Genomic DNA, 26,275 nt, shown 5'->3' with positions numbered 1-26,275 from the left:
CCGGTTCAACTGAATTTAGATGACTCTGGAGGTTTTCTATCTCTGAGGTTTTCACCACACAAAAGCAGTCGTCTACATAACGGAGGAATAACTTTGGCTTGGGATTAAAGGAGGAGAGGGCCCGGCTTTCGACGTCTTCCATGGTTAGGTTAGCCACTGTGACTGAAATTGATGCCCCCATAGCAGTTCCGGTTGTTTGCTTGAAAAATTCTCCGTTGTAGGTGAAAAAGGTACTGCGCAGACAGAGGTCGAGAAGGCGACATACCTCATCGACGTTGAGTGGAGTTCTCTCGTGCAGCGTTTGGTCGTTTTCGAGTGCGCGGCGAGCAACGGACACAGCAAGGGGAACCGGTACGCAGGTAAATAGCGACACCACGTCAAACGAGACTAGGCTTTCGTCTTCCTCCACGGTAAGGTTCGAGACAAGTTGGACGAAATGCCGCGAATTCTGTACATGCGTGGGTGTTCTGCCGGCGAGCGGCGCCAGTACCTTGTGCAGGTAGTCAGAGAGACGTCGCAGAGGAGACAGGGTGAAGTCTACAATTGGCCGAAGGGGGACGCCAGGTTTGTGAATTTTAGGTAGCCCGTAAAAACCTGGAGCTGAGCCGTTTCTGGAGATGAGGCGGAGGTAAAGCCATTTGAAATCAGGATGCCGCTTGAACATCTCTGCCAGGGTTTTGTTGAGTGTTGCCTGAGTGTTTGAAGTCGGATCCTTGCGAACCTTCTCATACGCCCCACTGCTCAAAAGGGCTGACGCCTTCTCCTCGTAGTCGCGTCGGTCCATCACCACTGTAGAGTTGCCCTTGTCTGCCGGGAGTATGACGATGTCGGTGTCGTCCCTGAGACCGCGTAGGGCTTTTCGTTCCAGTTGAGACAGATTGCTCGGAAATTTGGGGGGTACCTTGGCGATGACACCAATCGCTTTCAGGCGGACCTCTTCCCTGACGTGCGGCTCCAGGTGCTGGATCGCATCTTCAACAGCCGCGACTTACCAGAATCCCAAGCCAAAGTTATTCCTCCGTTATGTAGACGACTGCTTTTGTGTGGTGAAAACCTCAGAGATAGAAAACCTCCAGAGTCATCTAAATTCAGTTGAACCGGCCATACAATTTACTGTTGAACATGAACAGCAGGGCAGCCTGCCTTTTCTGGATGTCCTACTTACAAGGCACGACAAAGGCCTGCAGTCCTCGGTGCACAGGAAGCCAACCCACACAGGACGGTACCTACATTTCGATTCGAACCATCCCATCCCGCACAAAGCATCTGTCGTGACGTCATTACTGAGGAGAGCCGACTCCATATGTTCCTCAAGTGAAGATAAAAGGAAGGAGAAGAACCGAGTCATTTCTGACCTCCAAAAGAACGGCTACCCAAGCTCATTCATCCGGCGCATTATCAGGAAACAAGAAAGGCAAAACAAAATCCGGTCTATTATTTCCTCAGACGCATGCCAGAAGCGGAAACGTGTTTGCATCCCCTACGTGAGAGGCGTGAGCGAGACGCTCGGTCGCATTCTCGGAAAAGAAGGGGTGCTGACAACGCACAAACCGACCAGCACTATCGGTCGCCTTCTCCCCCGCCCAAAAAACCGGCAGCCCAGAGAAAAGGCCCAGGGCGTCGTGTACAAAATTCCGTGTTCCGTCTGCCCGGCGTCGTACATAGGGGAAACGAAGAACTTCGCGGAAAGGATGAACCAACACAAAGCGGACGTCCGTCACATGAATCGTCAACGCAGCGCCGTGGCCGAACACTGTGAAGGGTGTGACCACCCAATTGACTTCGACAGCACCATTGTATTGGAAACGGAAGCTAACCCACGCAGGAGGCTTCTACTCGAGTCGTGGCACATACAGCAAACACGAGAGAATGTTAATCGTTCCCTGAGGACTCTCCCCTCATCCTACGTCCATGGGCTGCGGCCATTGACCCGCAGGTCCTCCACACAGGGGCTTAAAAAGCCAAGCTGCGCTCGCCCGTAGTCACACCGTGAAGAAGGGGCCGAGCCGGTCCCGAAACGTCGTGTTTTTCCTGTATTTTACTTGGTTGGCGTCACTTACCTTCTCCTAACATTAAATTTCCCAACCAGACAGACTTCTGTCGAATGTTTTCTTTTGAGTCTATACGCCAAGACTTCGGCATCGAGACCATGCAGCTAGTGAAGCGATACGTCAACATCACCAAGAGTATTGCTGTCTTCCGGACACATCTAAACTTCAACAAGACCTGCAAGGAAAAGGATGTGATACCCGTGAGCCTTCGCCTAAAGCGCCCTGTAACCACCGCAGAAGGCCTACGGCTGGTGTCCAAAACGGAGCAACAGTTATTAAGTGCGCGGATACACGAGTGCCATTCCGTTCTCCGCAAAAAGGAGCTGGACCGGTTCTTCGCGCGCCGCCAACTAGAACACAGGATGCCTGAGCTCTTCCCGCGGGTGGACGCCTTTGCCACGGAAGCGGCCTCCACTGCAGCCAACAAACATCGTGAGTGTCAAAACAAGAAGTTGTTTGCCCTACAGCAGCGGCAGAAGAAACAGCCTGACCCCCATAACTCTGGCTTTGTAAAGAACCTCTCCTCCCGTCGCTTAACACCGCCCGAATCCTCTGTTCTCGCAAAAGGACATGGATTCAACATATCATCTGGTCCCGCCCTCCCAAAACTAGTCGCGGCTGTTGAAGATGCGATCCAGCACCTGGAGCCGCACGTCAGGGAAGAGGTCCGCCTGAAAGCGATTGGTGTCATCGCCAAGGTACCCCCCAAATTTCCGAGCAATCTGTCTCAACTGGAACGAAAAGCCCTACGCGGTCTCAGGGACGACACCGACATCGTCATACTCCCGGCAGACAAGGGCAACTCTACAGTGGTGATGGACCGACGCGACTACGAGGAGAAGGCGTCAGCCCTTTTGAGCAGTGGGGCGTATGAGAAGGTTCGCAAGGATCCGACTTCAAACACTCAGGCAACACTCAACAAAACCCTGGCAGAGATGTTCAAGCGGCATCCTGATTTCAAATGGCTTTACCTCCGCCTCATCTCCAGAAACGGCTCAGCTCCAGGTTTTTACGGGCTACCTAAAATTCACAAACCTGGCGTCCCCCTTCGGCCAATTGTAGACTTCACCCTGTCTCCTCTGCGACGTCTCTCTGACTACCTGCACAAGGTACTGGCGCCGCTCGCCGGCAGAACACCCACGCATGTACAGAATTCGCGGCATTTCGTCCAACTTGTCTCGAACCTTACCGTGGAGGAAGACGAAAGCCTAGTCTCGTTTGACGTGGTGTCGCTATTTACCTGCGTACCGGTTCCCCTTGCTGTGTCCGTTGCTCGCCGCGCACTCGAAAACGACCAAACGCTGCACGAGAGAACTCCACTCAACGTCGATGAGGTATGTCGCCTTCTCGACCTCTGTCTGCGCAGTACCTTTTTCACCTACAACGGAGAATTTTTCAAGCAAACAACCGGAACTGCTATGGGGGCATCAATTTCAGTCACAGTGGCTAACCTAACCATGGAAGACGTCGAAAGCCGGGCCCTCTCCTCCTTTAATCCCAAGCCAAAGTTATTCCTCCGTTATGTAGACGACTGCTTTTGTGTGGTGAAAACCTCAGAGATAGAAAACCTCCAGAGTCATCTAAATTCAGTTGAACCGGCCATACAATTTACTGTTGAACATGAACAGCAGGGCAGCCTGCCTTTTCTGGATGTCCTACTTACAAGGCACGACAAAGGCCTGCAGTCCTCGGTGCACAGGAAGCCAACCCACACAGGACGGTACCTACATTTCGATTCGAACCATCCCATCCCGCACAAAGCATCTGTCGTGACGTCATTACTGAGGAGAGCCGACTCCATATGTTCCTCAAGTGAAGATAAAAGGAAGGAGAAGAACCGAGTCATTTCTGACCTCCAAAAGAACGGCTACCCAAGCTCATTCATCCGGCGCATTATCAGGAAACAAGAAAGGCAAAACAAAATCCGGTCTATTATTTCCTCAGACGCATGCCAGAAGCGGAAACGTGTTTGCATCCCCTACGTGAGAGGCGTGAGCGAGACGCTCGGTCGCATTCTCGGAAAAGAAGGGGTGCTGACAACGCACAAACCGACCAGCACTATCGGTCGCCTTCTCCCCCGCCCAAAAAACCGGCAGCCCAGAGAAAAGGCCCAGGGCGTCGTGTACAAAATTCCGTGTTCCGTCTGCCCGGCGTCGTACATAGGGGAAACGAAGAACTTCGCGGAAAGGATGAACCAACACAAAGCGGACGTCCGTCACATGAATCGTCAACGCAGCGCCGTGGCCGAACACTGTGAAGGGTGTGACCACCCAATTGACTTCGACAGCACCATTGTATTGGAAACGGAAGCTAACCCACGCAGGAGGCTTCTACTCGAGTCGTGGCACATACAGCAAACACGAGAGAATGTTAATCGTTCCCTGGGGACTCTCCCCTCATCCTACGTCCATGGGCTGCGGCCATTGACCCGCAGGTCCTCCACACAGGGGCTTAAAAAGCCAAGCTGCGCTCGCCCGTAGTCACACCGTGAAGAAGGGGCCGAGCCGGTCCCGAAACGTCGTGTTTTTCCTGTATTTTACTTGGTTGGCGTCACTTACCTTCTCCTAACATTAAATTTCCCAACCAGACAGACTTCTGTCGAATGTTTTCTTTTGAGTCTATACGCCAAGACTTCGGCATCGAGACCATGCAGCTAGTGAAGCGATACGTCAACATCACCAAGAGTATTGCTGTCTTCCGGACACATCTAAACTTCAACAAGACCTGCAAGGAAAAGGATGTGATACCCGTGAGCCTTCGCCTAAAGCGCCCTGTAACCACCGCAGAAGGCCTACGGCTGGTGTCCAAAACGGAGCAACAGTTATTAAGTGCGCGGATACACGAGTGCCATTCCGTTCTCCGCAAAAAGGAGCTGGACCGGTTCTTCGCGCGCCGCCAACTAGAACACAGGATGCCTGAGCTCTTCCCGCGGGTGGACGCCTTTGCCACGGAAGCGGCCTCCACTGCAGCCAACAAACATCGTGAGTGTCAAAACAAGAAGTTGTTTGCCCTACAGCAGCGGCAGAAGAAACAGCCTGACCCCCATAACTCTGGCTTTGTAAAGAACCTCTCCTCCCGTCGCTTAACACCGCCCGAATCCTCTGTTCTCGCAAAAGGACATGGATTCAACATATCATCTGGTCCCGCCCTCCCAAAACTAGTCGCGGCTGTTGAAGATGCGATCCAGCACCTGGAGCCGCACGTCAGGGAAGAGGTCCGCCTGAAAGCGATTGGTGTCATCGCCAAGGTACCCCCCAAATTTCCGAGCAATCTGTCTCAACTGGAACGAAAAGCCCTACGCGGTCTCAGGGACGACACCGACATCGTCATACTCCCGGCAGACAAGGGCAACTCTACAGTGGTGATGGACCGACGCGACTACGAGGAGAAGGCGTCAGCCCTTTTGAGCAGTGGGGCGTATGAGAAGGTTCGCAAGGATCCGACTTCAAACACTCAGGCAACACTCAACAAAACCCTGGCAGAGATGTTCAAGCGGCATCCTGATTTCAAATGGCTTTACCTCCGCCTCATCTCCAGAAACGGCTCAGCTCCAGGTTTTTACGGGCTACCTAAAATTCACAAACCTGGCGTCCCCCTTCGGCCAATTGTAGACTTCACCCTGTCTCCTCTGCGACGTCTCTCTGACTACCTGCACAAGGTACTGGCGCCGCTCGCCGGCAGAACACCCACGCATGTACAGAATTCGCGGCATTTCGTCCAACTTGTCTCGAACCTTACCGTGGAGGAAGACGAAAGCCTAGTCTCGTTTGACGTGGTGTCGCTATTTACCTGCGTACCGGTTCCCCTTGCTGTGTCCGTTGCTCGCCGCGCACTCGAAAACGACCAAACGCTGCACGAGAGAACTCCACTCAACGTCGATGAGGTATGTCGCCTTCTCGACCTCTGTCTGCGCAGTACCTTTTTCACCTACAACGGAGAATTTTTCAAGCAAACAACCGGAACTGCTATGGGGGCATCAATTTCAGTCACAGTGGCTAACCTAACCATGGAAGACGTCGAAAGCCGGGCCCTCTCCTCCTTTAATCCCAAGCCAAAGTTATTCCTCCGTTATGTAGACGACTGCTTTTGTGTGGTGAAAACCTCAGAGATAGAAAACCTCCAGAGTCATCTAAATTCAGTTGAACCGGCCATACAATTTACTGTTGAACATGAACAGCAGGGCAGCCTGCCTTTTCTGGATGTCCTACTTACAAGGCACGACAAAGGCCTGCAGTCCTCGGTGCACAGGAAGCCAACCCACACAGGACGGTACCTACATTTCGATTCGAACCATCCCATCCCGCACAAAGCATCTGTCGTGACGTCATTACTGAGGAGAGCCGACTCCATATGTTCCTCAAGTGAAGATAAAAGGAAGGAGAAGAACCGAGTCATTTCTGACCTCCAAAAGAACGGCTACCCAAGCTCATTCATCCGGCGCATTATCAGGAAACAAGAAAGGCAAAACAAAATCCGGTCTATTATTTCCTCAGACGCATGCCAGAAGCGGAAACGTGTTTGCATCCCCTACGTGAGAGGCGTGAGCGAGACGCTCGGTCGCATTCTCGGAAAAGAAGGGGTGCTGACAACGCACAAACCGACCAGCACTATCGGTCGCCTTCTCCCCCGCCCAAAAAACCGGCAGCCCAGAGAAAAGGCCCAGGGCGTCGTGTACAAAATTCCGTGTTCCGTCTGCCCGGCGTCGTACATAGGGGAAACGAAGAACTTCGCGGAAAGGATGAACCAACACAAAGCGGACGTCCGTCACATGAATCGTCAACGCAGCGCCGTGGCCGAACACTGTGAAGGGTGTGACCACCCAATTGACTTCGACAGCACCATTGTATTGGAAACGGAAGCTAACCCACGCAGGAGGCTTCTACTCGAGTCGTGGCACATACAGCAAACACGAGAGAATGTTAATCGTTCCCTGGGGACTCTCCCCTCATCCTACGTCCATGGGCTGCGGCCATTGACCCGCAGGTCCTCCACACAGGGGCTTAAAAAGCCAAGCTGCGCTCGCCCGTAGTCACACCGTGAAGAAGGGGCCGAGCCGGTCCCGAAACGTCGTGTTTTTCCTGTATTTTACTTGGTTGGCGTCACTTACCTTCTCCTAACATTAAATTTCCCAACCAGACAGACTTCTGTCGAATGTTTTCTTTTGAGTCTATACGCCAAGACTTCGGCATCGAGACCATGCAGCTAGTGAAGCGATACGTCAACATCACCAAGAGTATTGCTGTCTTCCGGACACATCTAAACTTCAACAAGACCTGCAAGGAAAAGGATGTGATACCCGTGAGCCTTCGCCTAAAGCGCCCTGTAACCACCGCAGAAGGCCTACGGCTGGTGTCCAAAACGGAGCAACAGTTATTAAGTGCGCGGATACACGAGTGCCATTCCGTTCTCCGCAAAAAGGAGCTGGACCGGTTCTTCGCGCGCCGCCAACTAGAACACAGGATGCCTGAGCTCTTCCCGCGGGTGGACGCCTTTGCCACGGAAGCGGCCTCCACTGCAGCCAACAAACATCGTGAGTGTCAAAACAAGAAGTTGTTTGCCCTACAGCAGCGGCAGAAGAAACAGCCTGACCCCCATAACTCTGGCTTTGTAAAGAACCTCTCCTCCCGTCGCTTAACACCGCCCGAATCCTCTGTTCTCGCAAAAGGACATGGATTCAACATATCATCTGGTCCCGCCCTCCCAAAACTAGTCGCGGCTGTTGAAGATGCGATCCAGCACCTGGAGCCGCACGTCAGGGAAGAGGTCCGCCTGAAAGCGATTGGTGTCATCGCCAAGGTACCCCCCAAATTTCCGAGCAATCTGTCTCAACTGGAACGAAAAGCCCTACGCGGTCTCAGGGACGACACCGACATCGTCATACTCCCGGCAGACAAGGGCAACTCTACAGTGGTGATGGACCGACGCGACTACGAGGAGAAGGCGTCAGCCCTTTTGAGCAGTGGGGCGTATGAGAAGGTTCGCAAGGATCCGACTTCAAACACTCAGGCAACACTCAACAAAACCCTGGCAGAGATGTTCAAGCGGCATCCTGATTTCAAATGGCTTTACCTCCGCCTCATCTCCAGAAACGGCTCAGCTCCAGGTTTTTACGGGCTACCTAAAATTCACAAACCTGGCGTCCCCCTTCGGCCAATTGTAGACTTCACCCTGTCTCCTCTGCGACGTCTCTCTGACTACCTGCACAAGGTACTGGCGCCGCTCGCCGGCAGAACACCCACGCATGTACAGAATTCGCGGCATTTCGTCCAACTTGTCTCGAACCTTACCGTGGAGGAAGACGAAAGCCTAGTCTCGTTTGACGTGGTGTCGCTATTTACCTGCGTACCGGTTCCCCTTGCTGTGTCCGTTGCTCGCCGCGCACTCGAAAACGACCAAACGCTGCACGAGAGAACTCCACTCAACGTCGATGAGGTATGTCGCCTTCTCGACCTCTGTCTGCGCAGTACCTTTTTCACCTACAACGGAGAATTTTTCAAGCAAACAACCGGAACTGCTATGGGGGCATCAATTTCAGTCACAGTGGCTAACCTAACCATGGAAGACGTCGAAAGCCGGGCCCTCTCCTCCTTTAATCCCAAGCCAAAGTTATTCCTCCGTTATGTAGACGACTGCTTTTGTGTGGTGAAAACCTCAGAGATAGAAAACCTCCAGAGTCATCTAAATTCAGTTGAACCGGCCATACAATTTACTGTTGAACATGAACAGCAGGGCAGCCTGCCTTTTCTGGATGTCCTACTTACAAGGCACGACAAAGGCCTGCAGTCCTCGGTGCACAGGAAGCCAACCCACACAGGACGGTACCTACATTTCGATTCGAACCATCCCATCCCGCACAAAGCATCTGTCGTGACGTCATTACTGAGGAGAGCCGACTCCATATGTTCCTCAAGTGAAGATAAAAGGAAGGAGAAGAACCGAGTCATTTCTGACCTCCAAAAGAACGGCTACCCAAGCTCATTCATCCGGCGCATTATCAGGAAACAAGAAAGGCAAAACAAAATCCGGTCTATTATTTCCTCAGACGCATGCCAGAAGCGGAAACGTGTTTGCATCCCCTACGTGAGAGGCGTGAGCGAGACGCTCGGTCGCATTCTCGGAAAAGAAGGGGTGCTGACAACGCACAAACCGACCAGCACTATCGGTCGCCTTCTCCCCCGCCCAAAAAACCGGCAGCCCAGAGAAAAGGCCCAGGGCGTCGTGTACAAAATTCCGTGTTCCGTCTGCCCGGCGTCGTACATAGGGGAAACGAAGAACTTCGCGGAAAGGATGAACCAACACAAAGCGGACGTCCGTCACATGAATCGTCAACGCAGCGCCGTGGCCGAACACTGTGAAGGGTGTGACCACCCAATTGACTTCGACAGCACCATTGTATTGGAAACGGAAGCTAACCCACGCAGGAGGCTTCTACTCGAGTCGTGGCACATACAGCAAACACGAGAGAATGTTAATCGTTCCCTGGGGACTCTCCCCTCATCCTACGTCCATGGGCTGCGGCCATTGACCCGCAGGTCCTCCACACAGGGGCTTAAAAAGCCAAGCTGCGCTCGCCCGTAGTCACACCGTGAAGAAGGGGCCGAGCCGGTCCCGAAACGTCGTGTTTTTCCTGTATTTTACTTGGTTGGCGTCACTTACCTTCTCCTAACATTAAATTTCCCAACCAGACAGACTTCTGTCGAATGTTTTCTTTTGAGCACTCAGCTTGTGTCAGATTTTGAGAAATGTGGCCAGTTTGTGTTGTGCAGTGCTTGTTGGGCAGAAAGGCGAAACAGGTTTAAAATTTAAAACACTTCCCCTGTGTTCTTTGATGGCCATTGCAAAGGCTACGCAAGAGGTGACGTTCCTGTGTTCTGCACAGTCGTCAATAATTTGGAACGCCTCAGGAAGATACCAGTTTCTACTTTCCGAACACGGAACCTTGACTGAAAATCTGAGATACGGGACATACATCTAGAACTCTCGAAAACAAAACAATACAATCATAGTAGATGTCATAGAATTCTTCGAAACCGATTGCGACTTTCCGTATGAGCCTCATATGTAGAATTATTGGAATACAAAGCCCATATGATAGAAAGAACATACGAAGATACAAAGAAAGTTTCCGGATGATTTCAGTCTCCTTACTGCAGGATTTTCGCATGACGAGCATGAGATCATACTACATCCGTATCTGTTTTCTTATTTCTTTTTCCAATTGCAATTTTACTTCGCTGGATGTAGTGAGAAAATTCCGTATGTGAATTATTTGGGCCGTTCTCGGCTTTTCTTGGGCCGTTGTAATGGGTACAGAAAAGAGAGGAGCGATTCAAACCCGGAATAAATTTTTATCCAACAGAAATTATAGAATAGGCATACGTATAAAATATAAAAACAGCTTTTATATGGCCTTTGGAAGCCGTATTGAAAGCGTGCGGAATCCATATCAAATTGTATATGAGCCGTCCAGAAAATATATGGGACCATTGGAATCGTCATACGGATCGTTTCGCCGAGGAAAATTATTTTGAGATCGTTTACTTTTTCTCTAGCCCTGGCTTGTTTGAGCTTAATTCCGAGCAAACTGTCGCACATCCTATGCAACTGTGCACTAACACTCAAGAAACATAGCTGACTTTTTTAGCCATCACGGTAACGCTCCAGTGCATCCTTCATACTGCCTTCCGGAGCAGTTCATGACGCAGCATTCGTCAGTTTCCAGTAACCGTCGGGGTAATGCCCGCGGAGAGATTACACGAGGGCTCTCTAGGGTGCCCTGATAGCACTTGAAATGGAGAAATACACGACATATCTTTCGTTCTGGCGTGATGCGATAGATATGCGTTTAGTTGGCACCATTTCAAGGGCTAGTACATGTTTTCTTTCAAGTGAGCGGGAGATTAGAGTGGAGCGTTTAGGTCATTCATTTTGACAGCAGCTTAAAAAGTGAGTTACTCAGTTTGCATTAAAAGTGAAAGCTTACTTAAAGAGGCGCAACGCCGCGTTCAGAGTCTGCATGAAAAAGACGTGGCTCAATTTCGCTATGCATCTCGCAAAAAAAGAAATTGACGAAGTATTTGCCTAGCGAAGCAAGAATTTGTGCACCATAGGGCGGGCTGAATGGACGTCCCCGAAACCACACAGTCAGTACTACAGGGCTGTATTCATGGCCCGTATAAGTCCACTCATACTGCGACACTCCCCATTTTTGATCCATGGATGTTGAGGCGCCCCTGAGCTAAATGGAGGAAGCTGGTTGTATTTGCGCTTGCGGCGCACTGGTTATCCAAACAAGGCGGTGTCTTCAGTGCTTAGCATTGTTAGGGTCAATTCGTACCACTTCCCTGATTGATATCCGCTTCCTTTGGGAAGGAACGAGGCGGAAGGGTAGTTTCCTGTCTTGGTCTAGTTTCTTTGGACGTCAGACTCTTTCTCATACAGCATGCTATGCCGCGGTACCTCCTGGTCGGTATGATGTCCTTCTCACTGCATCTATACAGTTGATATCCAGGCTTAACAAGCTCGGCACTGGAAATGAAAAAAAAATGAGGGCTCCACAAGTCCCCCTCGGAGTCCTGCAATGGGCAGAATACGCTTCCACTGTGCGTAGGAGTAGAAAATAATTTTTCCCCTTTCTTTTTACGGCGGGCTCTGTGCTAAATGTAGAAAGCCTATCTCTTTGGTATTTTTTTTGGTTAAAAGTTATTCGCCTTGTGGACAGAAAACTTAATAAAGTAGTGTTTCTTGTCGCCAATGGTTGAGCATAAGCCTCTTAGAAGACATTTTGAAAGATAAAAAAAAGACTATTTTTCCCGCGCTGCTACAGGCGGCTTCTGTGAATGAAGACTGAATGAATTTATTTTGCTTGCCTTTCTTTCTGCCCTTTCACACTCATAATCATAAATTCTGTCAAGCTCACATCAGAGAAAGATTTCTTACTTTAATAAGCATTACATATACAGAGTTATGTACAGTGTGCTGTAAAATTTCACGGGATGCGTGCGCTCTGGTACAAATTTATTATATACCGCTCGCTCGCGATTCAGCCGTCTAGCATATATACCATGCATGTGGTATGGCGCACGTGCAAGTATCCACATACCGGCAGGCATTCCAGGTGACTGGCATGTATACGACATCGGCAGAATAATTTTTTGTCTGCTCAGATCAGTTGCCAAGTGTCGAAAATTTCTACACGGTGGCAGGCAGTCTCAAGCGCATTTCGAAGATGAGCCCCTTGCGAGAACAGAAAAAAAGAGTTCTGGCAGCGAGGACAGAGACATGACACACTGGGTTACCTGTCACTGATAGATTATACGTTAATGAATACAGCGACACGATCATGGCAGTAAATACGTCGTACCGGCAAAGCCAGCATTAAGACGAAGCTTCTACAATATACCGAGAAGGGATCCCGCGATATGCGCTTCTCTCTTTTCTGCTGCTCGCGTTCCGTGTAGAAGGATCACAACCGCTTCCCATATCAGTTTTCTGTAGCGGTTTCTATTGTCTCGAGCCTTTATTGAACGCAGTTGTGTAAGCGGAGGCGTGGGCTTTTCGTGATACGTGTTCTCGCCAAATGTGGAGGCGTTTTCTTCCTCAAGTAACACTTGTTGCTGGGCTAGTTGGTGCATTTTTCTTCGTACAAAAGCTAGCGCAAAACACGACACACACAAGAAAGGTAGACAGGACAACGCGCTTTTTAAGGTGATGAAACACTTAGAAAAGGGCCCACAGTATTGGAAAGATACTCAAGTAACACTTGTTGCTGGGCTAGTTGGTGCATTCTTCCTCCTCTATGTTTGCGAGATATCTACGTTCGATACAAGGTCGCCTTTTATCGCAAACCACTTCAAAAAGTCCCTGAAGAGGAAACACGAGAGGCTTGCTGAGCGTTCCAGTGCCCCCGTTGTTGGCAGTAGGTGAGGAAGCGACGTCAAAGCCTGAAACTTGACTCTTCCAGAAGTCGAAACTAAAACCCAGCCCATCGGTGAGAATGTGTCGGTGTCATAGGCGTTCCGATTAAGACAGCGAAGTCAACACGTTTTAATAGGAGTCTACGATGGCGATGTGCGCGGACCACGTAATCGGTTTTTGTCACTTTTGTTACGCAAACGGCGCCTTCGCGAATCGCGTGATGCAACGATCGAGCCACTCGAGCAACCGCGTAGCGGCGCTCTTTCTTTCGTTCCGGTTTCGCGGGCGAGGAAGACACAGTATGCGGCGCCGCCGAGTCGCTTGCACTCCTATCAGTACTGCTGCGCTCGCTGAGAGATCCTCTTCGGCTTTTTTTTTTTCTTCTATGTCGACTTCCTCGTACGGCAGCGATCAGGTGATGTCATTCCTCCTCTTTTTTTTTCATTAGGTTGCGTTAGCGTGCTGCGTTAGCGTTCTTTGTCGAAGGAGCGTGAAGCATTGGTCATATGCTAGGGCTATTTTTGCGTGCGTATATTAACGCTGTGACTGCTTAGCTGTGGTAACATGGCATGTTATGTACGGTGACGCTTTTGATGTGGATTTTTGCTTTAACTCGTACGTACACCTTCCATACAAGCCACGCGCTGCTTTGAACGCGTGAAAAACCATTGCTTTAGAATCGCGAGTGACTGCCGTGCGTCACTAAAAGAGTGTGGGTAGGCGCAAATGCCTTCAACGAGTCTGAGGCAGAAGTGGCAACTTAGTTTACGCTTGAAAGCTATCCGTGATCGGAAATCAATCTCCACGACAGACAAGGCACCCGTCAAACAGGCGTAGCCATTTTCTTTTATAAATGTCTGCATTCATATTTCGGGCGCTTTATACCGCATGATTTGTGAATAATGCTGCTTATGTCTACACAAATCTATGCAGCATGCTACTAGTGTGATTTAAGCGCTAATACTTAGTGGCACTGAATAATACTGAGTGTCTAATTACTTGGTTTCGTTCTGTAATTTTTCTTCATCCAAATGTTATTCAAATGTCGTGGAGAGGCGAACGGTGTTCGCTGCCAGCATTTCAAAATCTGGCAGAATCATTAACTGTTACGGGAGAGCAGCTTGCTTCATTCGATACCTGACTAGTTGACGCTTGCTCTAATGAGCAGGTGTTCTAAAGAACACGTAATAATATCGGGTGCTACTGCATTCGACAGAGGACCTCGTCTTAAAAAATTAAGTTCGTTTTTAAAAATCTCAGAATTCATCATACACTTGAACCGTCATTGTCGTCCACGTCAAGGTAAACATCTTCTGCAGTGACGAGCAGTCCTGTTTTTTTGGTGCGACCATCTGCAAGATCACCCTAAACGCTCCTCAAAACAGCCGTTGTTTTTGTGTTCGGTGCAGTACGTACTCTACTCAACCAGAGCCTTTGTCAGAAATATATAGTAAACTGAGCTTACCTACCAGCGGTGAAGCCTATTTTGCTCTGGACCGCCAGCAGCAAAAATCTCTCGAAGAAGAGAAAAATTCTTATCCTCTACTCTACGAAGCATAGAACTTTTACGAGTGCTGGACATGCCCATGGTTTAGAAGCAAACCCGTTGGCCCGTATATTTTTGACAGTCTGTACATTTATACAGGGTGTCCCAGCTAACTTGGACCAAGGTTTATAAAAAAAAAACTAAGCGTTCTTCACAACTGAAATCGCGTGGATGTTGTTGAGGTTTATCTAAAGTTACAGTTCCATTTTTTCGCTTCTCCTATTTGAACAATTAGTCGAGATAAATAAATTAACTTTTTAAATATAGCTTGAAACGTTCAGGCGTCAATAGGAAAGTTGTGGAGCTCCACAAATATCGTCCAAACCAGGCACTTCCAACGAGATAGACTTAGCGTGGCCGTTTTTATTCGGGTAAAACGAAAGCCCGCGGAGTTTAAAAAATACCACGTGACAGCGCGCTCCGTGCGCCCGGATGCGCAGCGATTACAGCGCTCTCATCCGTGCTTCGTAAGAAACATCACCCGCTTCGGGCCTTTCGTGCTGCCCAAGACAGGGCTTCGCGATGTGCTTGGTTCCAAGATAAGCGCCAGTGGGTTCGGGCGGGAGTTGAAAGAAAGCGCGGCTCCCGTTTCTGCGGTAATAACTGCACACTCACGTTAGCAGAATGCATGCGGAGGAACGATGACAATCTCACGAGTTCGAATTTGGGAGCAAGATATCAACAAGCAATGACGCCTGATAACAAGCCTGATAACGTCGTGTGAATTACGCTGAAAAACAGGAGCCGCGCTTTCTTTCCATTGCCGCCCGTGCCCACTGGTGCTTATATTGGAACCAAGCACATTGCGAAGCCCTGTCGTGGGCAGCACGAAAGGCCCGAAGCGGGTGATGTTTCTTACGAAGCACGGGTGAGAGCGCTGTAATCGCGGCGCATCCGGGCGCACGGAGCGCACTGTCACGTGGTATTTTTTAAACTCTGCGGGCTTTCGTTTTTCCCGAATAAAAATGGCCACGCTAGGTCTATCTCGTTGGAAGTGCCTGGGTTGGACGATATTTGTGGAGCTCCACAACATTCCTATTGACGTCTGAACGTTTAAAGCCATATTTAAAAAGTTAATTTATTTATCTCGACTAATTATTCAAATAGGAGGAGCGAAACAATGGTACTGTAACTTTAGATAAACCTCGACAACATCCACGCGATTTCAGTTCTGAAGAACGTTTAGTTTTTTTATAAATCTTGGTCCAAGTTAGCTGGGACACCCTGTATATTTCTGGGTTTGGTCTATGGTCTATGGGGTTTAACGTCCCAAATCGACGCAGGCTATGAGAGACGCCGTAGTGAAGGGCTCCGGAAATTTGGACCACCTGGGGCTCTTTAACGTGCACTGACAACGCACAGTACACGGGCCTCTAGAATTTCGCCTTCATCAAAATTCGGCTTCCGCGGCCTGGATCCAACCCGCGTCTTTCGGATCAGAAGCCGAGCACCTTAAAAACTGAGCCACCACGGCGGCCCCATATAATTTTGGGGATAGATTTCATTCACTTTTGCATACGAACTGAGAACTGCAATAAGAACCGTGTTTTTTTATAATCGGCTGTAGTGTATACGACATATTGGTAGTGGAAATAAACTGAAACTAGAAGTGTACGGGAATGGACGCCGATGTCTTAATCCTGGTGGTTTCTCTGTTTAGCGCTCGTAGCCGGACACCGAGGCTCGCCATGATTCGCAACCGCGTGGACGGCCGCTGGGACGTGGCGGTCGTGGCGTCCTTGGCCGGCTTCTTCGCCGTCGCCACCAACCGCAACATGGGCTGGTTCTACGTGGCCTACATGGAGGAGTTCGGGGTGGACCGCCGGGGTGCCTCGTGGCCTGGGTCGGTCCTCAACGCGACTTTCCGGTGTGCCGGTGAGCAAGGTCACAGCGCTCACCCTGAGCCTGTCCAACTCCGAATGCAGGCAGCGTTCTAACTCTTCGAGACGCACATACCCAGCAATTGGGGACAAAATAATTTTTGAGGGGGGAACCGTGGATGAACGCAATTTTTACATATAACTCAAGATTTTACTATAACAATAAATATATCCGCACATCACCCGTCGACAGTCTTGCATTTTTTTTTTCTTTTTTCTATTCACGTTTTTTCTATCGTCAGAAGCGTTCCCCTTCGCTTTTTCTATGGCAGTCTTAACTGATGCGATCGATGGAAACACTTTAATAGAAAGATTTTGCTACATATCAGAAGAATGAACCATTAGCCTCAGTATTTTCATACCAGTATCTTACAAGTTCGGCAATTTTCAACATTTTTGCCAGAGAATGTTGGACATATGGCACAGGATTGTGCATTATGCAGTAATGGACAAAAATTTATAGAATGCGCGCTCGCACAAAAAAAAATGTTATTTCTGTGTGGTCACACAAAACAAATCAAGAAATAGGTTTGAAGTATGAGGGGACATGAGTGCTCCATATGCTGGAACGAGTTTCAGTGGAGTGGCTACCGAGATTACGCAGAAAAAATGTTTTTATTTCAAATCCACATTCGGTTAACTTTTTTCAATGAAAGTAAACCGAGAACTACGAGATTTTTCGACGAATGTGCCACGCTTAACCGTTACTTGCTTGAAAGGAATTCAGCGTTTCCCACATCACATTCTTGGTTGTTCTTGCAAGATAGCGAGAGAACGCAGGAAATAATATTCCAAAAAAACAATGAGGCTGGCAGCGCTTTCTTTGGCACAGTCGTACGAACAGGATTTTTAGGCTTTAATAAGTTTATTTTATTGCTGTCTTCTGCCCTCGTTCTAGTCTTCGAAAAAAAAAAGTCACTAAACAGCGCCTCTGGTGCTTATTTGGTAAATACTGATGATTTTTGTATTGGAATTCGGAGCCATTTTGACGCCTTGTTCACAATTTTGGGCATGTCTCTGGAAAACTAACAGTTGTTGTCCTGCGTAGAAAAATTATTTAGGCTACATCCGGGCTGCATAAACTGTTTAGGCACGTACGGTCTTTCTCTGAATGCATATGTCGAGGGGTGTCTGAAGGGTTAATTCAGTTTTCGTGGTGCCCGCAGGCGGAAACGATTTTTTTTTTTTTTTTGTAATGGTGACATCACAAGCGCACGTTCTAATGAAAGTTAAAATGTGGAAATAGGGAGAGTTGTCAGACACTGCGGCGTGCATGTATTACACCCGCCGCCATGAGGTTAAGGAATGGGAACTTGGTGAAGAAATTTGCTTTTTTCGAAACAAGAACTCCTGGCTTGGGAATCAGTTACGTGCTGTGCATTAACACACGTAGAACTGGGGACTATTTCAGGCTGTTGGGTCATTCTACGCCAAAGATCCAGACGTTGCGCACGACAATCTCTGATTAGTTAAAAAGCAAGAAAAAAAGCTCGTGGGAGTTTATCGCAACGTGCGTAATCTAACCTTGAAAAATTTTCGCCGAAAAAAATTTAATTGTGAGGTGAGCTCAGTTTGAACGTTTCGAAAAGGCGGGAAAGCAGGCACCGCTCAATAACTGATAAAAACAATCCAAATTTTTAGAAACCACCCCTATAATTTTTTAATGACATTTGCACAGATTCTGGCTTTCGGTGTAATTCAGATTTTGTATTTTTGTACGGTGTGAATAGTTTTTAGAATTTAAATAAAATGTAAAAATTATAATATCGTGACATTTAAAAAATATAAACTTCCTCTCTGAAATAAAAAGCAGTCATCTTGCTTCCCTAGATGTCTATTACTTATATAAAAAAAAAGTTACAGCTGATGACACTGATGAAGTAAAAAAAAATGCTGAAGTTGCAGAAGAGCGTTTTGAATCATAAATACCCGCTTAGTTCATCAAGAGGTGGTACAAGTAAGAATACAAACGATGGTGGGATTGGTAGAACATACTATGGCCTTTCATATCTGAAGTTCTACTAAAGATGATTTTTTGTTTAAAGCGAGGAAAAAAATTTGACGTGGAGGTCTTGCGCCGTAAGTTGTGCTGTCTCTTCACCGCAGACGATAGCGCCGTCAACACTCTGGTCAGAATAACTGTACAGTTCTCATTTCTAAGTAAAGTTTCCACGCTATAGGCAGTCATCAGAACAATGTGCAGTCGAAGAGATATTCGTGGGAAAAAGTTTTCTTAGCCCAGATACACCAGTGCAATCGTTGTTCAGTGTTTTCGTGCCATGCCCATTTATTGTTATCCGAAGCATGACAGATGTTTAGAGGCCACGACGAGGAAGTAGGAAAAAGCGACGCGACGCGCCGGTACCGCGGCCGCGGTATGCTCGGTGACTCGAGAGCACTCGAGAGCGAGGCATCTCCGCACTCAGTGGCATTGTGTCTCGGGTTACACTAAGCAGTGGTGAGGACTTCGCTCCGTCACGTGACCCCCCCCCCCCCCCCCCCCAAGGTGCGCGCTCTCCGCGATTTGATTCCGACATAAATAAAGAACTGGCATAACGGTTGCCCTGCCGGCTGCATGGTCGTTCCTTCCTCGTGATTCACGCGAGACAGCGCTTTGAATGCTCTTTTTTCAGCTCATGGCTGCCTGGCGCCAAAGCTGGTCCGTTCGAACTGCGAAACCGAAAACGATCTCGCTTATCGCATACCACCCGCTGAGTCTCATGCGATATCTGCTTTAGCTCCTACCCTGAAGATGCACGACTACGAGTGAGGACAAACTCTAGTGGTTATGTGACCGCGAATGTGGTGTCATGCTAGGTTACCGGCTCCGCGGTAAAGAAGCGCTAAGAGACGATGCAGCTTGCGGCGCGAGAGCTCAACTTCATCTTTTTTTTTCAGCCTTGAAGGAAAAATCATCTCGATTAAAGTATCAGAAATACTACGCAAGAAACACTCCTACTAAACCTGCCATCTTTTGTATTTTTACTAGGACCTCTTCACGGTGAGACAAAGGGGTAGTTATGGTTAAAAACGCATTTTTCTGCAATGTCAGCATTTTTTTTCTTCACCGTATCCAATTTCATCAGCTGTAAAATTTTTAAAATAGAAAATAGACGTCTAGGAAAGTAAAATGGTCATTCCCTAATTCTCGAGAGCAAGTTGATATCTTTGTTTTTAAGAATCGCAAAATAGCGCAACGTCTACATTGCATCCGATCTCTAGAATAGTTATATCCTGCAAGAATGCATCCTCCGGATCGTATCAAAAGCCAGAATCTGTGCAAATGTCATTACAAAATTTGTGGAGTGGTTTATAAAAATTCGGATTTTTTCATCAGTTATTCAGCAGTGCCTGTTTTCACGCCTTTTCGAAACGTTCAAATTGCACTCGCCTCATGACTAATTTTTTTTCGGCAAAAATATTCTATGCCTACATTACGCACGTTGCGATAATATTCCTTGAATTCTATTGAACGAATCAGAGATGGTCGAGCGGGACGTCTGGGACGTTTGGCACGGAGTGACCCTGCTTGACCCTCCGCCTGTCCCGCGTGCTTCTTTCTCGTCCCGTCCTTTTTGCGCAGTTATTTACTGTTCTTAAGGTGGTGCAGTTGTTATTTTTTTTTCTAATATCTAGTTTGATAAACGTTCCAGTGGAGGTATGTGCACATTTGCCCATATAAAAAAAAAGCAACGTATTGAACGTACGAAAATAAGTTTTTGTGCGCGTGTGATTGAACAGTGATCTTCCAGATCTTCACGAGCGTGCGACCTGTATATATGTTTATACTTACCATGTAGATATGTAAATAGATTCATTGAAAGTGTACCCCTCCCCCTGTCCTTTCCACTATCCCCTAACCCCTTTCCTTTCACTTCTACATACTGCCTGCTATTCTTTATTCCGCTGCCCCAGCTCAGGTGCTTCCAGCTGCGATAGCAGATGCCGGGGCAGCAAAGATTCTTTTACCTTCCATATTAAATGTACCAATAAATAACCACTACTACTACTACTCCTAATGGTAATAATGTGCTATAAGCTAATACAGGGCCTTTAAAGTACTTTTTGTAATTCACATTACATCTAGTAATGGACTGACTGACTAATCGACTGAGCTCAAACTGATAGAATGGACTACACATTCATTTGCGGCGCTGACGTTAAACCGGCGCTGACGTCACACCAGTGGCTGGAAAGAAAGTAAAGAAAAGAAGCTGAAGTCTTCGTGATTGTCGCAGTTTCCTGATTCTTACTCTCTTCCTTTGCAATGTGCTCTTTCTCATCCTTGAGACACCAAGTCGAGGACGCTGGCTCTGCCCTGCACGCACTGTCGATTGCGCTCGATTACACTCGATTGCACTCGATTACACTCGATTGCACTCGATTGCACGCGCGCATATGCACGGAAGATTTCGCTCACTTTCGTTTCGAAAGGCTAGCTCTTGCCGCAGTTGTGTGCATCGGCAGTCGTGGGCCCTGTCGTTAAGATAAAGGCGAGATCAGCTCATGAATACTAGAGTACGTGCAGCCACTGACCTCGGTGAGAAAAAATGTGAAGCAGATTAGAACCCAGTGACGTTCACCTATGACGGCAAGCCTTGACATACTGTCTTTATCAAGAGTCAACAGCCGACGACGCGCTCGGCACAACAAGTAGCTGACGAGCCTAATCTGTAGCCCTCCTTTTCCCCAACTTCATCGTTGACCTCGCAACTGTCGCGTTAAAATTAAATCGAGGTACTTCCACAGCTCTCTCCTGCTAGCTCTTAGGGATGTCTAAAAGAGTCACGCGGGCTTTTCAACACAGTCTGTGTACATATTATATGGTGTTTACGAAGTCGCCGCTAACACTTATGCGACACTCTCTAGGGATACGTATACACAGCTTGTGCTAATGCATTAAGCTGGAACGTGAGAGCTGGAGCGGAACGCATTGTACTGCGTTGTAGTGCTATATTTCTGCTGTAAGCTTCTTAGAGATGGTCGATTGTTGCTGCGTGGTCACAACATTGGCTGGTCTAGTCTTGAAGGCGCACTTTACTGTTTTAGCGAGTGTTGCACATCTATTTAATGGTTTTGTTAATTTTAATTGCGCTCGGAAAAGATTACCTCAACCTTTACTGCTACCTTTTCAGAAACGTGAGAAAAAGGAACTTTAGGGGCAACAAATAGCAGCGTTATTGTAATGTGTTTGCAGTGCGTAAGTGGAAACCGTCCATCTCAGTGCATGCCATACTCCTTTCGTATACCGACGCTCCCGTAGCTCGCAAACAATGCTAGGTGTTACGTCCTACATGCTCCTGCCCAGTGCAGTGTACGGCGTACCATGCACAGATTGCACAGACCGCTCTCGGTAAAGATATACAGTATCGGGGCCTGTACTCTCCGCGGTCGTCGCATATTGCAATCTCTGTCATAAAAAAAACACTGCTCTACTTTTTTCTAAGTTCTTTCGACGTCTCCGTCCTCGTCCTTGTGGTGCGTCGATAACATGGATTCGTACATAATTTTACACCCTTTTGTAATCACGTGATCGAAGCATAAAAAAGCTTTTTCTGCCACACGAAACTATAGTGCTACTCTCTTCGCAAAATAACGGTAGCACTAAATTTTTCTGCCACCTAGTGTTGCACAGTTCGTCGAGGAATTTACAGCACCTATGACTTCTTAAAAATTTTGAATTCATTGGAATAAATGAATTTTCTGGTCATTGTATTTGCAGGTGATATATTTGGCGTTTCTTCTGTAACAGTGGTTCGCAATAAATTAAACCACAAAACTCTGAAAAGTGAGTGGTTATTGCAGCACAGATTGCATTACAAGTTAAACATCACGTTCCATACCGTATCTATTATATGCTGAAATGCGAAACTTTGAGTGCGTTTAACGAAACAACATACGCACGGTAATTCATCAATACTGTACGGATCTTATCTGTCGTATCATGTTCCGTGCAGCGTGCGGGAAACTAACGTCGCTTTTATCTTGTGTGTACGCTCTTCTCACTGGCACCAGAACTCATTTAGTAATGTGTGCAGGGAGAAAGACGTTGATAGTGATGGTTAATGCTAGAATGCTGCTGCTGTTTTTGAAAGATGTAAAAAAAACAAGTGTGGTTAATTGTGTCTTCGTGCGTTGAAAGTAATCTCCCGTTGGCTGATATGAAAAGCAGTTTTATAGTTGTCCAATTCAACGATTAGGCTACTTTTACAACAAGAGCTACTATATGCGTGCCAATGCAAACGCGAATTTTCTGACGATTTCCTGCATTCTTCTATTACAGAGGTGCGTCGTTATGTAATACGTGAGTGCCATGTGCCAGCATTCTTGATACAGTTTTTACGGCTCACTGTGTGAACGAAAATATTAACATACGCAAAGAGGTTGGTGTGACCGACCATTTACGCGCTGATACCTGCATGTTTCTCTTGAACGGCTTCTGCAGGTCTCCTTGTCACCCTACTGCACAAATACCTGTCGTTGTTTTGGATTGGTCTCCTGGGAAGCACCATGCTCTGGGGTAGCCTCATCGCATCTGCCTTCGCTCCCAGTATTGGGTGGATGACTGCGATCATCGGCGTTGCGTATGGTGAGGCAGATCGTATGACCAGTTTTGTAATGCACGCGCAATTCTACGCGAGCCCGACGATCGAATTAACAGCTTTTGCCGAGACAGAGTGCAATGGAAACATCCCCGTGACACAGTCCCGACTCCCTGAGGCTAATTGTGAAACGAAGAAATATTGCGACCGTGCGCCGCGTGGAGGCAGAACTGCTGGCTAAACTGAATGAAGTTGGCAGCATTAGCAACTTCCCTCTTGGCGTCTCAAGTAAGGTGTTGATAGCTATAGCGATAATGAGACAAGTAAATTTACATGGCTGTGACTTCGGACTTAGTTTGCTGTTCACCATCGTCGCCCGTTTTGTGTTACTAGCGTTTGAATCGCAAATTTTCGTGTAGTTTAATGTAGAATGGAGAAATTTTTACAGGAAGTTCAGTAACGGCCTTGAAAATTTTTTGTATTTACTTTAGGCACTGAATTATAACTTCGATGAAACACGCTTCATAGTCCAAATAAAAAAAAAACAGTCAATTCATTTCTGAATGGGCAGAATCTGATACCTGCTTCCACAACCGGAGCCACGGCGCCAAAGGCTACTGCTTACGCTCGTGCATGGCGGACATGTCCTGGGCACAGACAAAGGTCTTTGTGTTCGAGAAAGAGACCTGCCATATTCATTTGTACCCCACAGAGCTCGTAGCTTTAACGAAGGACCCATGCAGCGTTCGAATGAATGCAGCTCACCTTGAGATCTGCATTTTACTCACGGCCTCCGATCAGCGTGGCCTACGCGCTTGAATAAAACTACAAAGATGCTGCACGAAGGTAGCGCAGCGCACTTGCGTGCAGTATGGACAGTCAGCGCAGGTGAAGCACGCGACATGACCAGCTTGGCCAGCAGGATATACCACGTGATTAGCATTAGAATTCTCCAGTCACTGCCTTTTACCTCATGCGTATGCCGTAGTTTAGATTTCAACGCTATCCTTGCGTCGTGCCCACCAGGCTTCTGCTTCCACTTTCGACACTTGTACAGCCGGCACACACACACTCAACGATCCTTGCATCCGGTCGATCGGCGTGTCCTTGGACCGCGGTTAACTCCAATTTGAGGTCCCTCATTTTTATTACATTTTTTGGGTGGCCACGTGTTGCTGGGGTGGTGTGACGGGGGCTGATAACCGCTATTTTGTCTTCGCGGTGGGGGGAGCGTATTCGCCAGCTGCAGCCTGTACAGCCACAAGGCTTGAAACCACGGTGAATTGATCACGGTGACTGAAAATTGTCACAACGGCTTACCTAAAAGGGATAATTATTCCCTAAATAATGCTTAAACGGCGTTATATGCCACTAAGCATCACGATTTGCGACCTAAAAGGGAAAAAAATAAGAAATGAAATTTAAAAAAAAGCAATAAAATTACAATACAGAGAGCGAAGTTGAACGGGCGACCTTCCATACGCAACACGTGCCTCTAACCCACTGCGCCATAGCGGCGATGTCGAGCCGTCGTTCTGAATGAATATTTATAACGAGCCTTAATGGTGGCTGCTACCTGCCGGTGGGCGGCGCCGTCATCGCTGGCTGTACCGGCTGCATTTGGCGAACACGCGTGGGGGGAAGCGCGAGTTTTCCGACCACGATGAGGAGTTTACAGCGCCTAGTTCCCGACTTGTAGCCGAATAACCGACTTGTAGCCACCGATGTTAGTTGCATCTGGGACTCGCTGTCATTGCTATAATAAATATTTTGGCGGTAGCATCACCCGTGCTCATAATATGCGAGCGTTCATCGTAGCTGCAGCCGTTACAAAGGGGCTCGACTGAATTGCTAAAAAGATGATTCGCCTGATTAAAAACGCGTAAAAGGTAGAGTATTGCGATACAGTGAATAGGAGTGCGACACAACATATATTACTGCTTGCAGAAAGTCTTAGGGTACATAAGCTTGCTACTGTTTCATGCTGTCCACATTTCCATTTGCACGCAGGTATAGGATCGGGAGTTGTGTTGGTCACACATATAGTACTGATCATGCAGTACTTCCGCAAGTACCGGGGCATCGCAGCGGGTCTTCGGCTGTCCTCAAATCCGGTCAGTGCGATCGTGTTTCCGGCCGTGCTGTCGGCACTGAGAGACGCCTACGGGTTTCGTGGTGCTTCGCTTGTGTTCGGCGCCATCACGATGCACGTGACCGCCTTCTGCATAATGCTTAGGGAGCCGCCCTGGCTAACCAAGAGTGGAAAGAAGGAAGCTACGCCGCCGACTCGAACGGAAGACGGTCAGGCGGAAACAGCAAGCCCTAATGACTGGGATGGCCCTTCAGTCCGAAAAGAGGATATGCTGGCGATTGCGTCAGGGGCTAACGAAGTGGTTAAAGAGGATTCTAAGGAGGTTGACCTCATAGTTGCAGAGGCTCAGGCGCTGATACCTGACCTGACGCCACGCAGAAGCAGCAACGTTTCAACTGGGCAGAACATTTCTGGTTCGGATTTGTGCAGGTCCTCAGAGTTCTCGGGAAAGAAAGTGCCGGGGGTGAGTCAAGCGCTGTCCGAACAAGACACTCAGAAGAGAAACTGGCTTGCCTCAATGTTGCAGAGAAAGAAAGAAGTGCTGGGAAAACATCACGCGGAGGCCATGAATAGTGAGATAAAAGGAAGTGCTACTGATAGGCAAGAATTGAGCAGTCACACAGCGAGCGCCGTGACCAGGCCTTTGTTGCCAGTTCACCATGACACCCGCAAACGTTATGAGGGCGCCGAGAGCGACAGCGAAACCCAAGGCGCTCAATACCATACAGCAAGAAACAATCTTCCCTGTCTTCCACGTGGATTGTTGCCCCGGTTGTTCAAGCTTCTCGACCGGGCGAGGCTTCCTTCGCCTGCTTTTGCAGTAGCCGTTCTGATCTCATTGTTGCTGGACTACGTTAACTCTGTGCACCTTACAACGATGGTGGACTATGCGAGAGACAAGGGCGTCTCGCCCGTACAAGCAACCATGACGATCGCGTACGCAGCAGCACCGGAGATCATCGGGCGTGTTTTGCTGCCCCTCATCGCCGACATCGGCTGGGTGACGAGGCCCACCCTCTTCTGTGGTGCTCTGTTTACCCTCGGGCTACTGTTTGCGATCACTCCAGAGACGATGGTGGTTGCGCACGTGGTCGTACGGGCGGTGTCGTCAGTGTCCATGGCGGGTCTGCTCACCATGAGGCAGGTCCTGATAGCGGACTACCTTGGCGCAGAGGCTGTGTCTCTAGTTATGGGAGCGGCGGGCCTGCTCACGTTGCCGGTGCAGTTAACCAACCCAATGATAATCG

The 26,275-nt window shown here is 48.4% G+C and overlaps 1 protein-coding gene across 6 annotated transcripts in view; it reads left to right on the top strand.

Annotated features, from left to right (window-relative positions):
• The window catches only part of LOC149343440 (uncharacterized), a 200,399-nt gene that overhangs the window by 165,118 nt on the left and 9,006 nt on the right, over positions 1-26,275 (top strand). For 4 of the 6 annotated variants that reach the window (XR_016283122.1, XR_016283124.1, XR_016283123.1 and 1 more), the window contains 3 exons: positions 16,175-16,389; positions 22,840-22,983; positions 24,947-26,275. Coding sequence is in view for 1 of the 6 variants with exons in the window: in XM_089545923.1 (XP_089402049.1) it covers positions 16,175-16,389; positions 22,840-22,983; positions 24,947-26,275 (1,688 nt within the window). In the remaining 5 variants the exon portion in view is untranslated. Of the gene's footprint in view, positions 1-12,922; positions 13,042-13,136; positions 13,384-16,174; positions 16,390-22,839; positions 22,984-24,946 lie in introns of those variants that run through there. The other 2 variants (XR_016283126.1, XR_016283125.1) reach the window with 2 other exon arrangements.

Source organism: Amblyomma mixtum, chromosome 5, assembly GCF_055824585.1.
Source record: "Amblyomma mixtum isolate Tamu chromosome 5, ASM5582458v1, whole genome shotgun sequence".
NCBI classification, from domain to species: domain Eukaryota; kingdom Metazoa; phylum Arthropoda; class Arachnida; order Ixodida; family Ixodidae; genus Amblyomma; species Amblyomma mixtum.
The sequence above is the reverse complement of the archived record's forward strand: the minus strand, read 5'-3'. Positions and strand labels throughout refer to the sequence as shown.